Source organism: Cuculus canorus, chromosome 1 (assembly GCF_017976375.1).
Source record: "Cuculus canorus isolate bCucCan1 chromosome 1, bCucCan1.pri, whole genome shotgun sequence".
NCBI lineage: Eukaryota > Metazoa > Chordata > Aves > Cuculiformes > Cuculidae > Cuculus > Cuculus canorus.
Window position 1 is genome coordinate 164,299,951 of NC_071401.1, and position 13,726 is coordinate 164,313,676.

At 35.9% G+C, this 13,726-nt stretch overlaps 1 protein-coding gene across 2 annotated transcripts in view; it reads left to right on the forward strand.

Moving 5' to 3' along the window:
- The window catches only part of TMTC2 (transmembrane O-mannosyltransferase targeting cadherins 2), a 251,537-nt gene that overhangs the window by 154,631 nt on the left and 83,180 nt on the right, over positions 1-13,726 (forward strand). For both annotated transcript variants that reach the window (XM_054079749.1, XM_054079756.1), the window contains exon 4: positions 10,915-11,029. In XM_054079749.1, the coding sequence (XP_053935724.1) occupies positions 10,915-11,029 (115 nt within the window). The remainder of the gene's footprint in view (positions 1-10,914; positions 11,030-13,726) is intronic.

Consider the following 13,726-nt stretch of genomic DNA (forward strand, 5'->3'; position numbering starts at 1 on the left):
AGAAGGCCAATAGTGTTCTGGCTTGTATCAAAAATGGTGTGGCCAGAAGGAGTAGGGAACTGGTCATACTCCTGTACTTGGTGCAGGTGAGACCACACCTTGAATACTATGTTTGGTTTTGGGACCCTCAAGCGCAGGAAAGACATTAGGGTGTTGGAGCGTGTCCAGAGGTGGACAGTGAATCTGGTGAAGGGTCTAGATAACAAGTGTTATGAGGAGCAGCTGAGGAAACTGGGATTGTTTAGCCTAGAGAAGAGGAGGCTGAGGGAAGACCTTATTGCTTTCTACAATTACCTGAAAGGAGGTTGTAGTGAGGTGGGTGCTGGTCTGTTCTCCCAAGTAACAGGTGGTAGGCCAAGGGAAGATAGCCTCAAGTTGCACCACAGGAGGTTTGGATTGGATATTAGAAAAAATTTCTTTACTGAAAGAGTGGCCAAACATTGCAACAAGCTGCCCAGGGAACTGATGGAGTCTCCTTCCTTAGAGATGTTCAAAAAATGTGTTGACATGGCACTTCAGGACATGGTTGACTAGGCAGAGTGGTGTTATGCTGGCAGTTGGACTGGATGATCTTAGAGGTCTTTTCCAACCTTTATGAGTCTGAGTATCCAGAATAATGTGGATATTGGTGTTGTATTTGTTTATTTATTTATTTATAAAGAATGGCTACAATGTTGCAGTGGAGTGGTGATTTCTGGTTTGAATCTTTTTAGAGGTTTTGTAGTGTAAGCAGTGGCTTTATGGGCTGAATCTGGTTTACAGGACAAGCTTTGTCTGGAGTATTGTGTTTCTTTTGTTGGAGAAGTGGCAGGGCTGTCCATGCAGGATGGCACTGAGGCAACTCCTGAGAGACTTGAGATGCTACCTCCATGCAAGAGTGGTTGGGAAACATGATTCTTCCTGATGTTGTCTGTTGACTAATACTGAGCAAGGGCTATGCTGTTAAGCATTTCTATAATGTTACCCTGAAAATATTTCACATTGTTGATATATAACTAAAACTAGTAAGGAAGTGTTAATTGGTCACTTGGCAGCTCAAACAAAGGTACTGGTGAGAATTTCTTCATCCAGTAGTCTGTCACATGTAGTAAATCAGGTTGTCTAGGAGTAGGATATGTGAGTACACCTATAATTTTTCTTTCATGGCCTATTTCATTCTTGGTTCTCACTAAAGACTCTGTTAATTTGATACTTACTATTCAATTAGATTGTGGAGCCCTGACATACTTCAGATTAGGTTCATTATGCTAATTGGATTACTGAAATCTGCTAGTATGTCCTAGGCAGAACAAGAAGTCCATGCTCTAGACTAAAGAAAGTAAACGGTGAAGCCTAAGAACACTTTGCCAGCTGCTCAGTCTCATCTCTCAGGTTCATTGAGCAGACAGAGCCACTATGCTGTCCTTTAAGGAGCAAATGTGGAGCAAGTGGAGCAAATATATCAGGCAGTGATGCTGAGCATACTAGCAAATGTCTTGTATCCATACCCATTTGCATCAGGGTTTCAAACACAAGAAATAAAAGTGAAGCACTGCCTGCCAAAAGTCAGTTGGTTCAGTACCCGTGCTGACATGGTGTTGGATAGCCTTCAGAACTCTGCATAGTTTTCAATTATGTTTTTCTTTCACCTGCTGTCATTCCAAAAGCCCTGGAATTGATCAACAAATGAAGTGTTGAACAAACGATATAAATAACATTCTTAATAAAAGGAAGAATAATATATAAAAGTTAGGAGGTGGTAAATCTCTAATACAGTCTGTCTCAACATTACCACATACCCACTGATACAAAAAAAAGTCAATGTGTAAAGTAGATTAAACTCATAAATTATGTGTATATAAACCATTTATCCCTCAGGAAACAAGGAACAGGGCACTTTTGCTGTTAACTTAGCAAAATGAGGTAACTTGATCAAAATGTGTCTATTAACAAGTAAAGTTTTTGGTGGAAAATTATTGCAAATTATATGAAAATATTACATATTTTGAAAAAAAATCCCACATTATTTCCTTGAAGTCATAGGAAAAATATAAATACCTTGTACAGACCATAACGCAGAACTTAAGCAAAATCTGTTCCACTTTTCAAGTAGTAACCTTCAGCATTCGCATGACCTTTTCTGTTCTCAAGCACTCAGCAAACATTATCTAACTGATCTTTTTAATATCTTTCTGAGAGATACTGGGTCTGTATCAGAAAAAAAAAAAATTAAATCTTGAGCTCTCTTCGTTGCCTTTTTTTTGAGGGTGCAACTGAGCTTACAGAATTTTTGTTGGAGAAATCTGTAGTGCTTCCAGTTATGAAACTCTTTCCTCCTCTAGAACAAAGTGATTGCTTGATGAAATGTGTGTGCTAAAGACTGGAGCACCACTCTTCCTTATCAAGTAGTACCCTTGAAAGGAAAAAGCCATAAGCTGCTCATGAATCTAACCTTTTGACAAGGAGGAAAAGGTTTTGTTCTTTACAGCATGGTTATAGTATTTCAAGTACGAATTATACAAATAGGGCTGTGCTCTTTCTTCATGCATTACCCAACAATCGTAATTTAGAATACTTGGATATTGGAAACTTGTTGACCTCTGTTGGAATTTTTTTTTTTTCCAGAAGGATGGGTTTTCCATTTAAGACATTGGTCTTAATGTTTTGACTTATTTCTCATGAATAGGCCATGCTCAGAGCTCCTCAGAAGACTCAAAGGAAAGCCAGATTTGAGAGTTCTTTTTTATTATTATTAATTTACCCAAACAGGAAATGTGTGTTTTAGGAAGGAAGACCCTGTAACAGAAGTTAAGAACATATATCAAAACATAAAATACCTATACAAATGTCAATGTTCCCACAGTGTTTAAACTGTATGTAACTTCATTTTCTTGGCCCTCATTTTCTGAGAATACTAGTTATGCTCCTTACATCTCTCTTCTGTATTGTAAGGACATTTCCACTTCTACCTTCATTCCTCCAGATGTTACTGTGCATTTCTATTTCATTAGTGTCTAACTGCATTGTTAGGTAGGCACTGTGCAAAACCATAGTGAGATACAATCCTTGGCAGAAAAAACTTGAAATTAATGGATGAGTAACAAATGACAAGAATAAAAATAGAAAAGCATCAGGAGGTGAACAAGCCTGAACAACAGACCTGGGAACAGCAGTTTAGCACCTGCAATTTCAGCAGAGATATCTGAATCTAATGACAGGAATCTATCTATTTTAAAGTTATACTCTTGAAGAACCTAAGAAGAAGAAGAAGAAATTCTTTTTCTATGAAAGCCACATATTGTGTTAAATGTATTTTTACTGAGACATCCATCGCTGACAACATTGTTTTGCAGAATTCTCTAATTTTTGAATAGCAGCGATCCAGTGCTCTGTGTAGGGTAATGCACATCTTTCAGCTGTTCATGTGGAGCTTCAGATAGGTGATAAGGTGAACCGTTTGGTTAATGAAATATCAGATCTAGGAAAAGTCAGCATAGGTGCTAAGAATGAACATGAGCCAGCAGTGTGCCCAGGTGGCCAAGAAGGCCAACGGCATCTTGGCTTGTATCAGAAATGGGGTCACCAGCAGGTCCAGGGAGGTTATTCTCCCTCTGTACTCAGCACTGGTGAGACCGCACCTTGAATACTGTGTTCAGTTCTGGACCCCTCACCACAAGAAGGATGTTGAGGCTCTGGAGCGTGTCCAGAGAAGAGCAACAAAGCTGGTGAGGGGGCTGGAGAACAAGTCTTATGAGGAGCGGCTGAGATAGCTGTTTAGCCTGGAGAAGAGGAGGCTGAGGGGAGACCTTATTACTCTCTACAACTACCTGAAAGGAGGTTGTGGAGAGGAGGGAGCTGGCCTCTTCTCCCAAGTGACAGGGGACAGGACAAGAGGGAATGGCCTGAAGCTCCGTCAGGTGAGGTTCAGGTTGGATATCAGAAAAAAATTCTTCACAGTAAGAGTCATTGGCTACTGGAACAGGCTGCCCAGGGAGGTGGTCGAGTCGCCTTCCCTGGAGGTGTTTAAGGAACGGGTGGATGAAGTGCTTAGGGACATGGTTTAGGGAGTGTTAGGAATGGTTGGACTCGATGATCCAATGGGTCCTTTCCAACCTTGTGATTCTGTGATTCTATGATTCTGTAATAGAAAAGCATTCTTAGTTAAAGTTCCAAGAACATTCAATATTCTGTTTGCTCCTCTTCACCATAGAGCTGAGAGGTTCACAGCACGCTGCTGCACTTGGCTCTGCCTTCATTGCAGTGATATTGCCACAGGGTGAGGTGCCAACGTGAATGCTCGTAATTCATGACTTTCATACTAATAACTGTAAAGAAGGTATTATAGTGCAAAATAAAAAAGTGTTAAGAACAGGTGCTAAGAAGAAAACAAAAATAAAACCAAAACATACCTTAAATGGATTGTCATGCTCCAGGAATTACGAGAAACCTGGATTGTCAAGCTCCAGGAATTAATCTACATGAAAATTAATAGCAGAAGAGGTGTTTCTGTTTGGTTTTGATTTTATTTTATGCTCCAAACTTTTAAAAGTTAATGTAGTGTTCATCAAACTTTTATGGTGACAGCACGGTATCAGCTAACACCGTTTAATACACGCAGCGTAGTCAAGGCCAAAGACATCTTCCGAGTTCTATTTTTGTCGCTTTATCAGAAGCGTTACCTAGGAAGTAGTAAAAACTTCCAGTTTTCCAGAAAGTTATTTTAGTTCTTTCAGATTTAATTCCATTTCATTGCTGCCTACTCAAGTAACTAATTTCAGGAAAAATACCTGAAAATAAGTCATACTGTGATGTAATTAATGAAAGACTTCATCACATTTCAAAGTGGGAAGTGTAATTAGTACTATTTCTTCCTTGTACTGTTTTAAATTTTGTCATACTGTTCTACTCTGTTTCCCTCTGATTTTCTTACTCAACAAATTTGTAACAAAACATAAAAGTGCACCAACTGAAATGCAAATATTGATTCTGTGCCAAGAAGAGATTATTGGTGTACTGTACAGAAGAATTGATTTCTGTAGAAAGTACATATCTTAATATTAATTGACTTATAAGCCGTGGAAGGGAAGAGAAGGACATGGAAAATCCTTTTAGACAATACTGGAAACAGAAGGAGGAATTTATGAAAAGTTAAATTAGAATTCTCACCCTTCAGTTTTCATCCAAATAAATATCTTACCAATGATAATGGCTATGAATTTCAACAGGTTTTGAGAAGGATGCTCCTTTGGAGCTTTGCGGCATCTGTTGGGCCCACATGCTAATCAGCTTTGATGAGCTTGGAAATCTAATGTCTGCGAAGCAAACAGAAGAATAGAAATAACTTTTTCATGAAGTTCAGATTGCTGATGGCATAGGTTTGAAATAGTAGGGGAGTATGGAGGAGCTTCACTGTTCATGAGCCTGATGTGGTATGTTTTGATATTAATCAACATTATCTTTACAACATAAAAGTAAAAGCACTTCTAAAGTGTTGGTAACTGTGTTGATAATTACCACAGTTCTCTTTCCACTCCATTTTTGTCGGGAGTACAATGGTATCTCCTTCCTCCCATTCTTTTTTTTTGGAATGAGAGGAAATAAAAAATATTCTTCAAAAGCTTGTCAGGCAAATGCCTATTTTATTTAACTGCCTTAAGAGTTGGTTGGTTGTTATGTTCTTTGCTGTACTTCTTTCTCCTCTCTCTTGCCCTTTGCCCTATGTGCGTGGTAGGTTTTCTTTTAAAAAGGGAAGAAAGAGATCAGTACTACTCAGAATTAACAAAAAAAGGCAAATACTGTTTCTCTAGTGAAGCAGAACAGTAAAGGAATTTAGAAAGTGTTTCTTTTTACTTTGAATTAGGACAGATACTTTTTTTTTTTAATTACTTATCCTGCTGCCCTCTGTAGTGGCATCATGCAAATATTTATGTTGTAAAGAAATTGTTACAGTTCTGAAATGATCGCTTGCTCAAATATCAGACTCAGATTTTCTGTGCTAGTGTTTTTTTCTAATCAAGGGTTCAGTACTCCCACTATATTGAGATTTTTGTGTTAGTTTCCCTTCTCGTATATGTTGCCCGGGAGCATCTTTTTCATAGGAGCATAACAACAGACGTCTTGCAGAACTTTCAAAAAGCAGATGTCCTTGCAATAAAAAAAAATCTCTTCATCCCTAAACTCTGTTTGTGAAAAATATACAAGATCATTTTTATGTATTCACTTTTTTTCATAGACCAGTTTGGAGAAATGTGGAAGGATTGTGAAGAAAGGGAATGCAACCTGGAACATCTGTTACTAATTTCATAAGTTAAAGGATAGTAAATAATGCACAAATATCTGTAAAGCTATGTAGAAATTTTCTTTACTTGATGTGCATTTTTCTGTGAAATAAGGTTGCTAGTTTAGAACTGCTGGCAATTTGATTATGGATGATTTGACTGTTCCATAAATACTTCAGTCTTTGTTCAAGTAGTTTGTCTGAAGTAATAATATAGTTCAGATTTTTTGATGCATTCATCAGTTTGTTTTTTAAGTTTTATTCTGTAAATGTCTGATAGTTGTGCCTCGAGCGTAACACCCTGGGAAATATAGTATTTTCCTTTATTTGCCCTTTCTTTGCTATATTATTTTTAAAAGTTTACCATGTTGCATTACAGTGATTTAATAGGGATTTTTTGGGGGATTTTTTTTCCTTCCTGTTTCAGCAGAGATATTTAGGCAACAGGTATGCTTAACAGATTGCGGAATTCCAAATAGATTTTATTATTATCTCATTTTGCACTGATTATATAGGGGTGATGGGTAGGAAGGAGAGTCCTCCTTTAATACTTTGGTTTATCTTTGTAACTGATATATGATTTGGTTTGGGTTTTTTTAAAGCAAACTATTGGTGTAAGTAATCTACATATTACACCACCTGAGAGCTTTTCTCTGAAACTTTACTTTGCTGTTTTATTATTTCTGTTTCACTCAATAGCATGGCATAATCCTTGATTCAGTAGAATGAGAAAGATTTATTTAAATGGAAGGTATTTGCACACAGTCATTTCAGTTCTCATTTGTTTTCATAATTCAATTGCAAGCTGAAAGTTTGACTGTTCTCTTTAGTGGGGTGTGCTCCTTAAATTCAGGCTGATTAGATTGGACAACATTGTTCCTCCTTCAGTGTTGTATGTCTTGCTCTGTTCCAGAATAAAGGGGTTTAGAGAAGGTTTAAAATGTCAGCCTGGTATTTTGTAGACTTGGTAAATCTTAATCCTTAATTTCTATGAGATTGTTCAGAAATTTATAATGTCAAATTTGAAGCTTAAATTTGTGATACTAATTTCATTTTGAAAGCAATTAAATGCCTCAGAATTTAACCTACTGTCACTGCAAGGTGGCATAAAAGTCATCTTCAAAATCTAATAAAAATCTAGTCTGATATGGCCAAAATGATAATACTTAAACAATTATTTATCTTCTCATTTGGTGCTACATGTTTTTTCCTGCTATTTACTTAAAAGCAACAGCAATAAACCTTTAAAATGTTCCATTTTGCTGCAAAGAGATGTAACTACTGTAGGAAGTCTCAAGCATTAGGAGATTTTTCAGTTTGTCAGTGGCTTAGCATACAAGATGATGAAATCAAGTTTTAAATTTTAATTTGTCCATTTGTATTGAGTATGATCTCTGGGAAAGTATGTGAAGAAGAAAAATTTGAATAGGCTGACTGCTTCGTAGGTGTGTGAGATGTGAATGTTACCTTTATTGCTGTTGTATGATGAAGTATTATATCTAAAAGACCAGGGACTATTTTGGTCTCCTAGTTGGTGTGCAGGGAATTAAGCAGCAGGCAAAAAGTAAATAGTATAAAACTGTTTAATTCACAACTTGCATTTTTTCTCGTGCTGAATGGAGTCCCCAATAGAGAAGAACCTGAAGATTAAATTGTGGTATATATTCTGATTATAAAATGTTTCCTTTTGCAATTTCAGGTATTACTGATTTTATATGAAAAATATATATAAAAAATAAGTGGAATTAAAATCCATTCTAAATTCCAGAATTGCTGACCTAGTTTTTCTCCTTTGAAAATATTAATTTTTAATTTCTCACCATGTACAGATGAAAAACAGTTGAGTGTTGAAATTTAGTTGAAGCCATAAAGTATGTTTTTAATAGGGATGTGGCTTCATGACCAGGTAAAATTTTGATTTATGTTGTTGAATGTACATGTAGTTGAACTAATGTTATTACAGCTTTGCAGGAGAAATTTATCTTGAGATATGGGTTGAGAAATTGGATGCTGAATATGTAGTTAATAATTCAAATTCTTTGTTTTTCCTAAGGTTAGTTGCACTACTTAAGACAGAAAAGAAGTGCGGTTCCTTGAGTAACTGATATAGTCTCTTTTCCGTGTAGACTATCCTCTTTTTCACTCTCTCATATACAAGAAACCAAGATGATGTGGTTGCTGCGGATGATAGATGTTAGTAACTTCTAGGGCTATGAGTGTGATCTCTACAAATAAGCATTTAGTCTACAAAATGTTCCATGTGCCTTCATCTCCAGCCAGAACTAGGTCATTTGTCTAACTAAATCTGTATTTAAATAGATGTGAAGATTTATACCAAGCTTTTGTAGTTTGGGCATGTAAAAAGACCTTGGTTTTCATGTTTCTTTTAATGACAAATTGTGAGATTATCATGGTTGATGTTTGCTATTTTCTGCTATTATCGCTTCTTCTAGTCTATCACCTTAATTAAATTAATAATTCACAATTTTACAAGTCTGAATTGAATAATTTTCAAATTAAATAATGCAGGTTAAATATTGATTAATATTAAAAGCTTGACACATTATTTTGCAGAATGTAAAATGAGGTATTGCCTTAAAAATTGTAATAACTCAGTTAAATAATCATGCATACAGGAAGAAATCAAGTCTAGTGGAGAAACTATTACATCTAACAGTGTTAATAGAGTTTTTTTCCAGTCTAACAGACAAAAAGGTGAACCAAATAATTCTCCTATGTCTTTTCAGTTAATGAGCTTCGAAGTGATTGGGAGCAAGTAACTATATAGCAGGAAAATATTATCAGTAGTCCAGATAGTCATTTGGTGTAATCCTCTGTTGTGGGAGACTAAAGTGAGAATATAAGTATTATAGCTACAGATTATATGGTTCATACAGCTGTGGGAAACTGGATGGTCATGTACCGCCGAAGCAACATCAGAGTGTGTTTTCACAGATGAGTTTAAAAAAAAAAAATGTATGCTTTTCTTACAGACTTAATGCTTACAAGCTGGCTAGTCAATTTAATTAGTGCTTCCAAAATGTTTTATACATGTAAGTAAATAGTAGCAGTAATGGGGAAGTAAATTCAGAATTCTGCATGTATGCTAGCAAAGATTGTAAAAATTGAGTGAGTCAGAGAATATTTTTAGCAGCTTTATTTCATTAAACAAGAGAACGATGGCACATTTTTGTGACTTCTGCCAATATAGTGATAAATAACTTTTTAATTTATTCTCATCTTATAAAATAATAGTTTAAAAATGTAAGTGACACAGGAGTGATAGCTGTTTTCTCATGGAATTATTTTTTTTTTCGCTTTGTTTTTACAAAATGTGTTGTGCACAGTAAGATAATTTTTGTGAATCCTCAAAGGATTTCCCAGCAATGATTAGCTTATTCTGCTCAGAAGAAAATGCTGTGTTTGCTGCTGTTTCCACCCTTGTGCCAGGATTGCTTCTGCAGCAAACGACAACAGATTGAAAGCAGCGCACTTCCTAAGGAAGAAATATATAGCTGACATAATTGTCCACCTTTTAAATTGTGTCATGTTAAAACTACATTGAAAGTTTGCGTGACCCGAGACTGACACAAATTCCTGTTAAAAAAGGGCTTCAGTAACTGAAGAAGCAGAATTTTAACGGCTACTTGGGCTAATGTGTACGGTTAGTGCGTCTGGAAGAAAGAATAGTTTGCCATGTATTGCGTGTTTTGTGGAAAGGACACGCATCATCTTTCCATTACTCTTGCTCGTAAAAAAAAAAATACTTGTGAATGTAGAACTGTTTTATGAAATGAATTTGATGTATTTATAAGCATAATGTGTTTTTTCTGTGTATGCACATAGACTACAATTATGTCAGTTAAGTTAGCTTCCTGAATTATGAATAACATGGGCTGTGTTTTCTATAAAACACTAGTTCCAGTTTCTTTTGTAAGTACAGTTTTTGTGCCACTCAACAAAACTGCAAAGGGAATACATGTGGAGCTGTAAACATTTTTTACCTCAAGTCCTTTATAGATGGGATGTAAAAGCACATTGAATAATACAATAAATTGTATGGAAAGGAGCCACATGTTTTCCAAGTAGAAAATGGATACTAATGATCTATGTAATATGTTTATATCCATATGGCATGCTTTTAATCCTGGTTACTTACCTAACCAGTCTTTCAATTCCTGCATCATTTGTCAATTTTCATACTTCAGTGAGTGTCTACTCTGGGAAAATTTCTTGCTGTTTAGAGTAGAAAGCCTTAAAAAAAAAAAAAAAAAAAAGCTAAAACTATGAAGATGCCCCAGTTCCACATTCCACTCTGGGGATTTTTGCTTAAAGTCAATATAAAATAAAACGGTCTTTTCCCTTTCCTATAGTGGTTTCTAAAGCATAGAGACATATTTTGTTCTTAAAGATACTTTTCCCACCCAAAAGCTGTAAGTATGCAGAATGTATGCAAATCACTGCTCTGAAATGTGAGTCTCACAGTAAGATGGGGAGATACAGAGAACTGGCAGAAAGAAAACAACCAACCTCCCCTTCTATAAAAATTGTTTCTTTGTGGGGATTGTCTCCCTGAGGAACTTCCTGATACTCAGATAACTCTGTCATGTGTAATTGGATTGTAGCTCTTTCTGAATACTGTTTTCTCCTCTTGACAGCATGGGGTAACCTTGGAAATGTTCTCAAGAGCCAGAGCAAGATTTCTGAAGCTGAAAGCGCCTATAGAAATGCCTTGTACTACCGCAGCAACATGGCTGATATGCTTTATAATTTGTAAGTATGTGTGGCTTTCCTGGAGTGGGATCATCTGTGAAAACTATTGTGAATGGAGCTGTTGATGTACTTGCTGGAAATGAAGATTATGTTAGCTGTTGCTTTATGCTAGTCATTTCATTCATCATGTTCCTTAAACTATGGGGAGAACAGGACCTTTTCTTTGTCAACATGATCCTGTATTCATGTATTGGGTATGTAGAAGGTAAACTTAGAAATATGTTTGCTTTAAACGAAGCAAAAAAACCTCCACACTTGTACAAAATATAGACACATGGGCAGACAACTGTAGCACTCCATCCGTTTCTGACTCAGGTAAAATACAGAGGTGTTATTTAGACTTCTTTTAAAATTTGAATAACACTTTGTGGGGGGATTGAGTGTAAACAATTTCTAGCATAAGCCAATAACTCTCTTAACTCCAGAGGTCTGAAAAGTCAAAATAGCAAAATACTTTTCTCCTGTGACTGACTTCAGAGCAGCACAGGTTCAAGAAAGGTTCAGTCCTCACCTGTTGTAGGTGGGTAAGAGAATAAATACTGCGAGCATCAAAATAGTGATAGAGCAGGGAAAAGATTTTCCGACTAATTAACATAGCAAATCATGAAGACAGAAGCTAGTGTCGTGCTAAGTTTCTCACTGAAGCAGAATCGTATTGTCCATCCCAGTGGGGACAGGGCTGATTATCCTGGCTGAGCCTCTTCTCTGCTCCCTGCTCAGCATAGCTCATCGTGCCGCTGCTCACCCTTCCTTCCCCTCCTGTCATCACCCACCCAACCTGAGCAGGGCTCTGCTGCGATGCAGGCACCTTCAACAGATGTGCATTGTTGTTTCACGATGTGTGTGGAGAACAAAATCCAGGTGACTGCTGTTCATTAGGTAGTAGTATGAAAATAAAGTCCTGAGTGCAGCAGAAAAATGTGTATGTGAGAGAAACTGTGTGTGCAAGAACCTAAACACAAACAGTAAACTTCTTTAATAAATAAATAAACTGATAATGTTCTGCATGTAAGTCTAGTTTAAAATAGCCGTTTAGAATATCTGAAAATTAAGTGTACTCTAATAGAGGTTTTCCATCTTTTTTTCCTTGTTTAAGAGGGAATAATTTGCCCATTTCATTAATTTGCCCTATGGGTAAGCATACTGGAAACTAATAATAATTTAATGATCAAATTTCTATTCTGAAATAAAATTAATATCTTAAAATATGTATATTTTTAATAATCATACAATTCCACACATACATGTATGCACATAAATTTTTGGTCTCTGTTAGGCAATGGAGAGTGTGAAATGCATATTTTTAAGAAGAAACTCCTGCTTACATTAAAAAAAAATAATTACTGAACCCAGCTGAAGACTATAGGACAAAAAGTGACAGAATTGATACTCCTAATTTTCTTATATGGCCTTCATTTTGAGGATGAAAATTATAACTATTAAATTTTTTTGTATGCTTATACAGTACTTTTGTGTCTTCCTATATCATAGAAGGAAACTGAAGTTAATACCAGAAAAATAAGAGGAAAGGGGGTTGGGTGATAAAGATAAAAAGCTATAAAAGAAATCAGATTTCAATAGTTTTGCTGTTCTCAGAACAAGCTGATAATCTTCCAGCTTTCCATTGATGTGTAAAATACATGCCTATAATTTCTGTTGAATAGAAAATTTCTTGAAATTCTACTGAATTTGTGTAAATGGAATTTAACTGAAATGCTGTTTGGAATATATAAGCCATGAAGCTATTTGCGTATACCTGTGAAAGTTAGAGGAGTATATTCAGAGGGAAGTGTTTGCTATATAGTATATGTATATCCATGCATATGCAAAAAAGAATCTTGCATAAGTTTGTTTTGCTTTTATAGTCTTTCTCTGTATTGGATACTTCCATATCCAGCATGAAAACTAGATAGTGAACGGAGTGGGCTTTGATATTATAAGACCACAAATTAATCAATTATTTTAAGCGTAAGCTCTGAGGAGCTCCTTTGCAAATTCAACCCATTCATGGCATGAAGTTCTATGGGAGTCTTTTACAAAAAATACTATAATGGAAAAATACATCTTCTGTGTGCTTACATGAGGTGAATTAGGTTTGCTGTTTCAGATTTTTAGTACATGCCTTTGAAACTGAAACAGCTGTTTAGTAGAACTTTAGGAAAATAGCACCTTACAATCCTTTCTAATTACTATATTTTAGCCAGACTATATCCTAAGTAGATTGTAGTCTTACATCCTCTTTATTTTTTCTAAACACTTATGCTTCAGTATTTGATACAAATTAATTGGCATGTGCAACCCAGTGTTCACTCACAGCAATAACAAATCGAGGTGCTATCTGATCAAGGAACAAATCATTGACTCACAATTTTCAATGGGTAGCAGTCAAAGAGAGAAGCTACATAAATAGAAGCATTTGATGATCTCTTTCCATCTTTTTCAAGACACTAAAATATGAGGTTGGCTTCGCAGTTGCCTGTGGAAGCATTAAAGTCTAGAGAATTTAACAGATTAGAGGAGTAGCTGATTTCAGTGATGTACTTTTATTTGCTGACTGTTATACCTTATACTTCTGGGTAACAAACACTCTTGCCATTTCGGACACTTTAAACTGCATTAATTTAGATTATGTAATTACTTGATCTCTATTTGAAGCTTTTTCTGACTCTGTACGTGTCATTTCCCATAGTGGCCAGA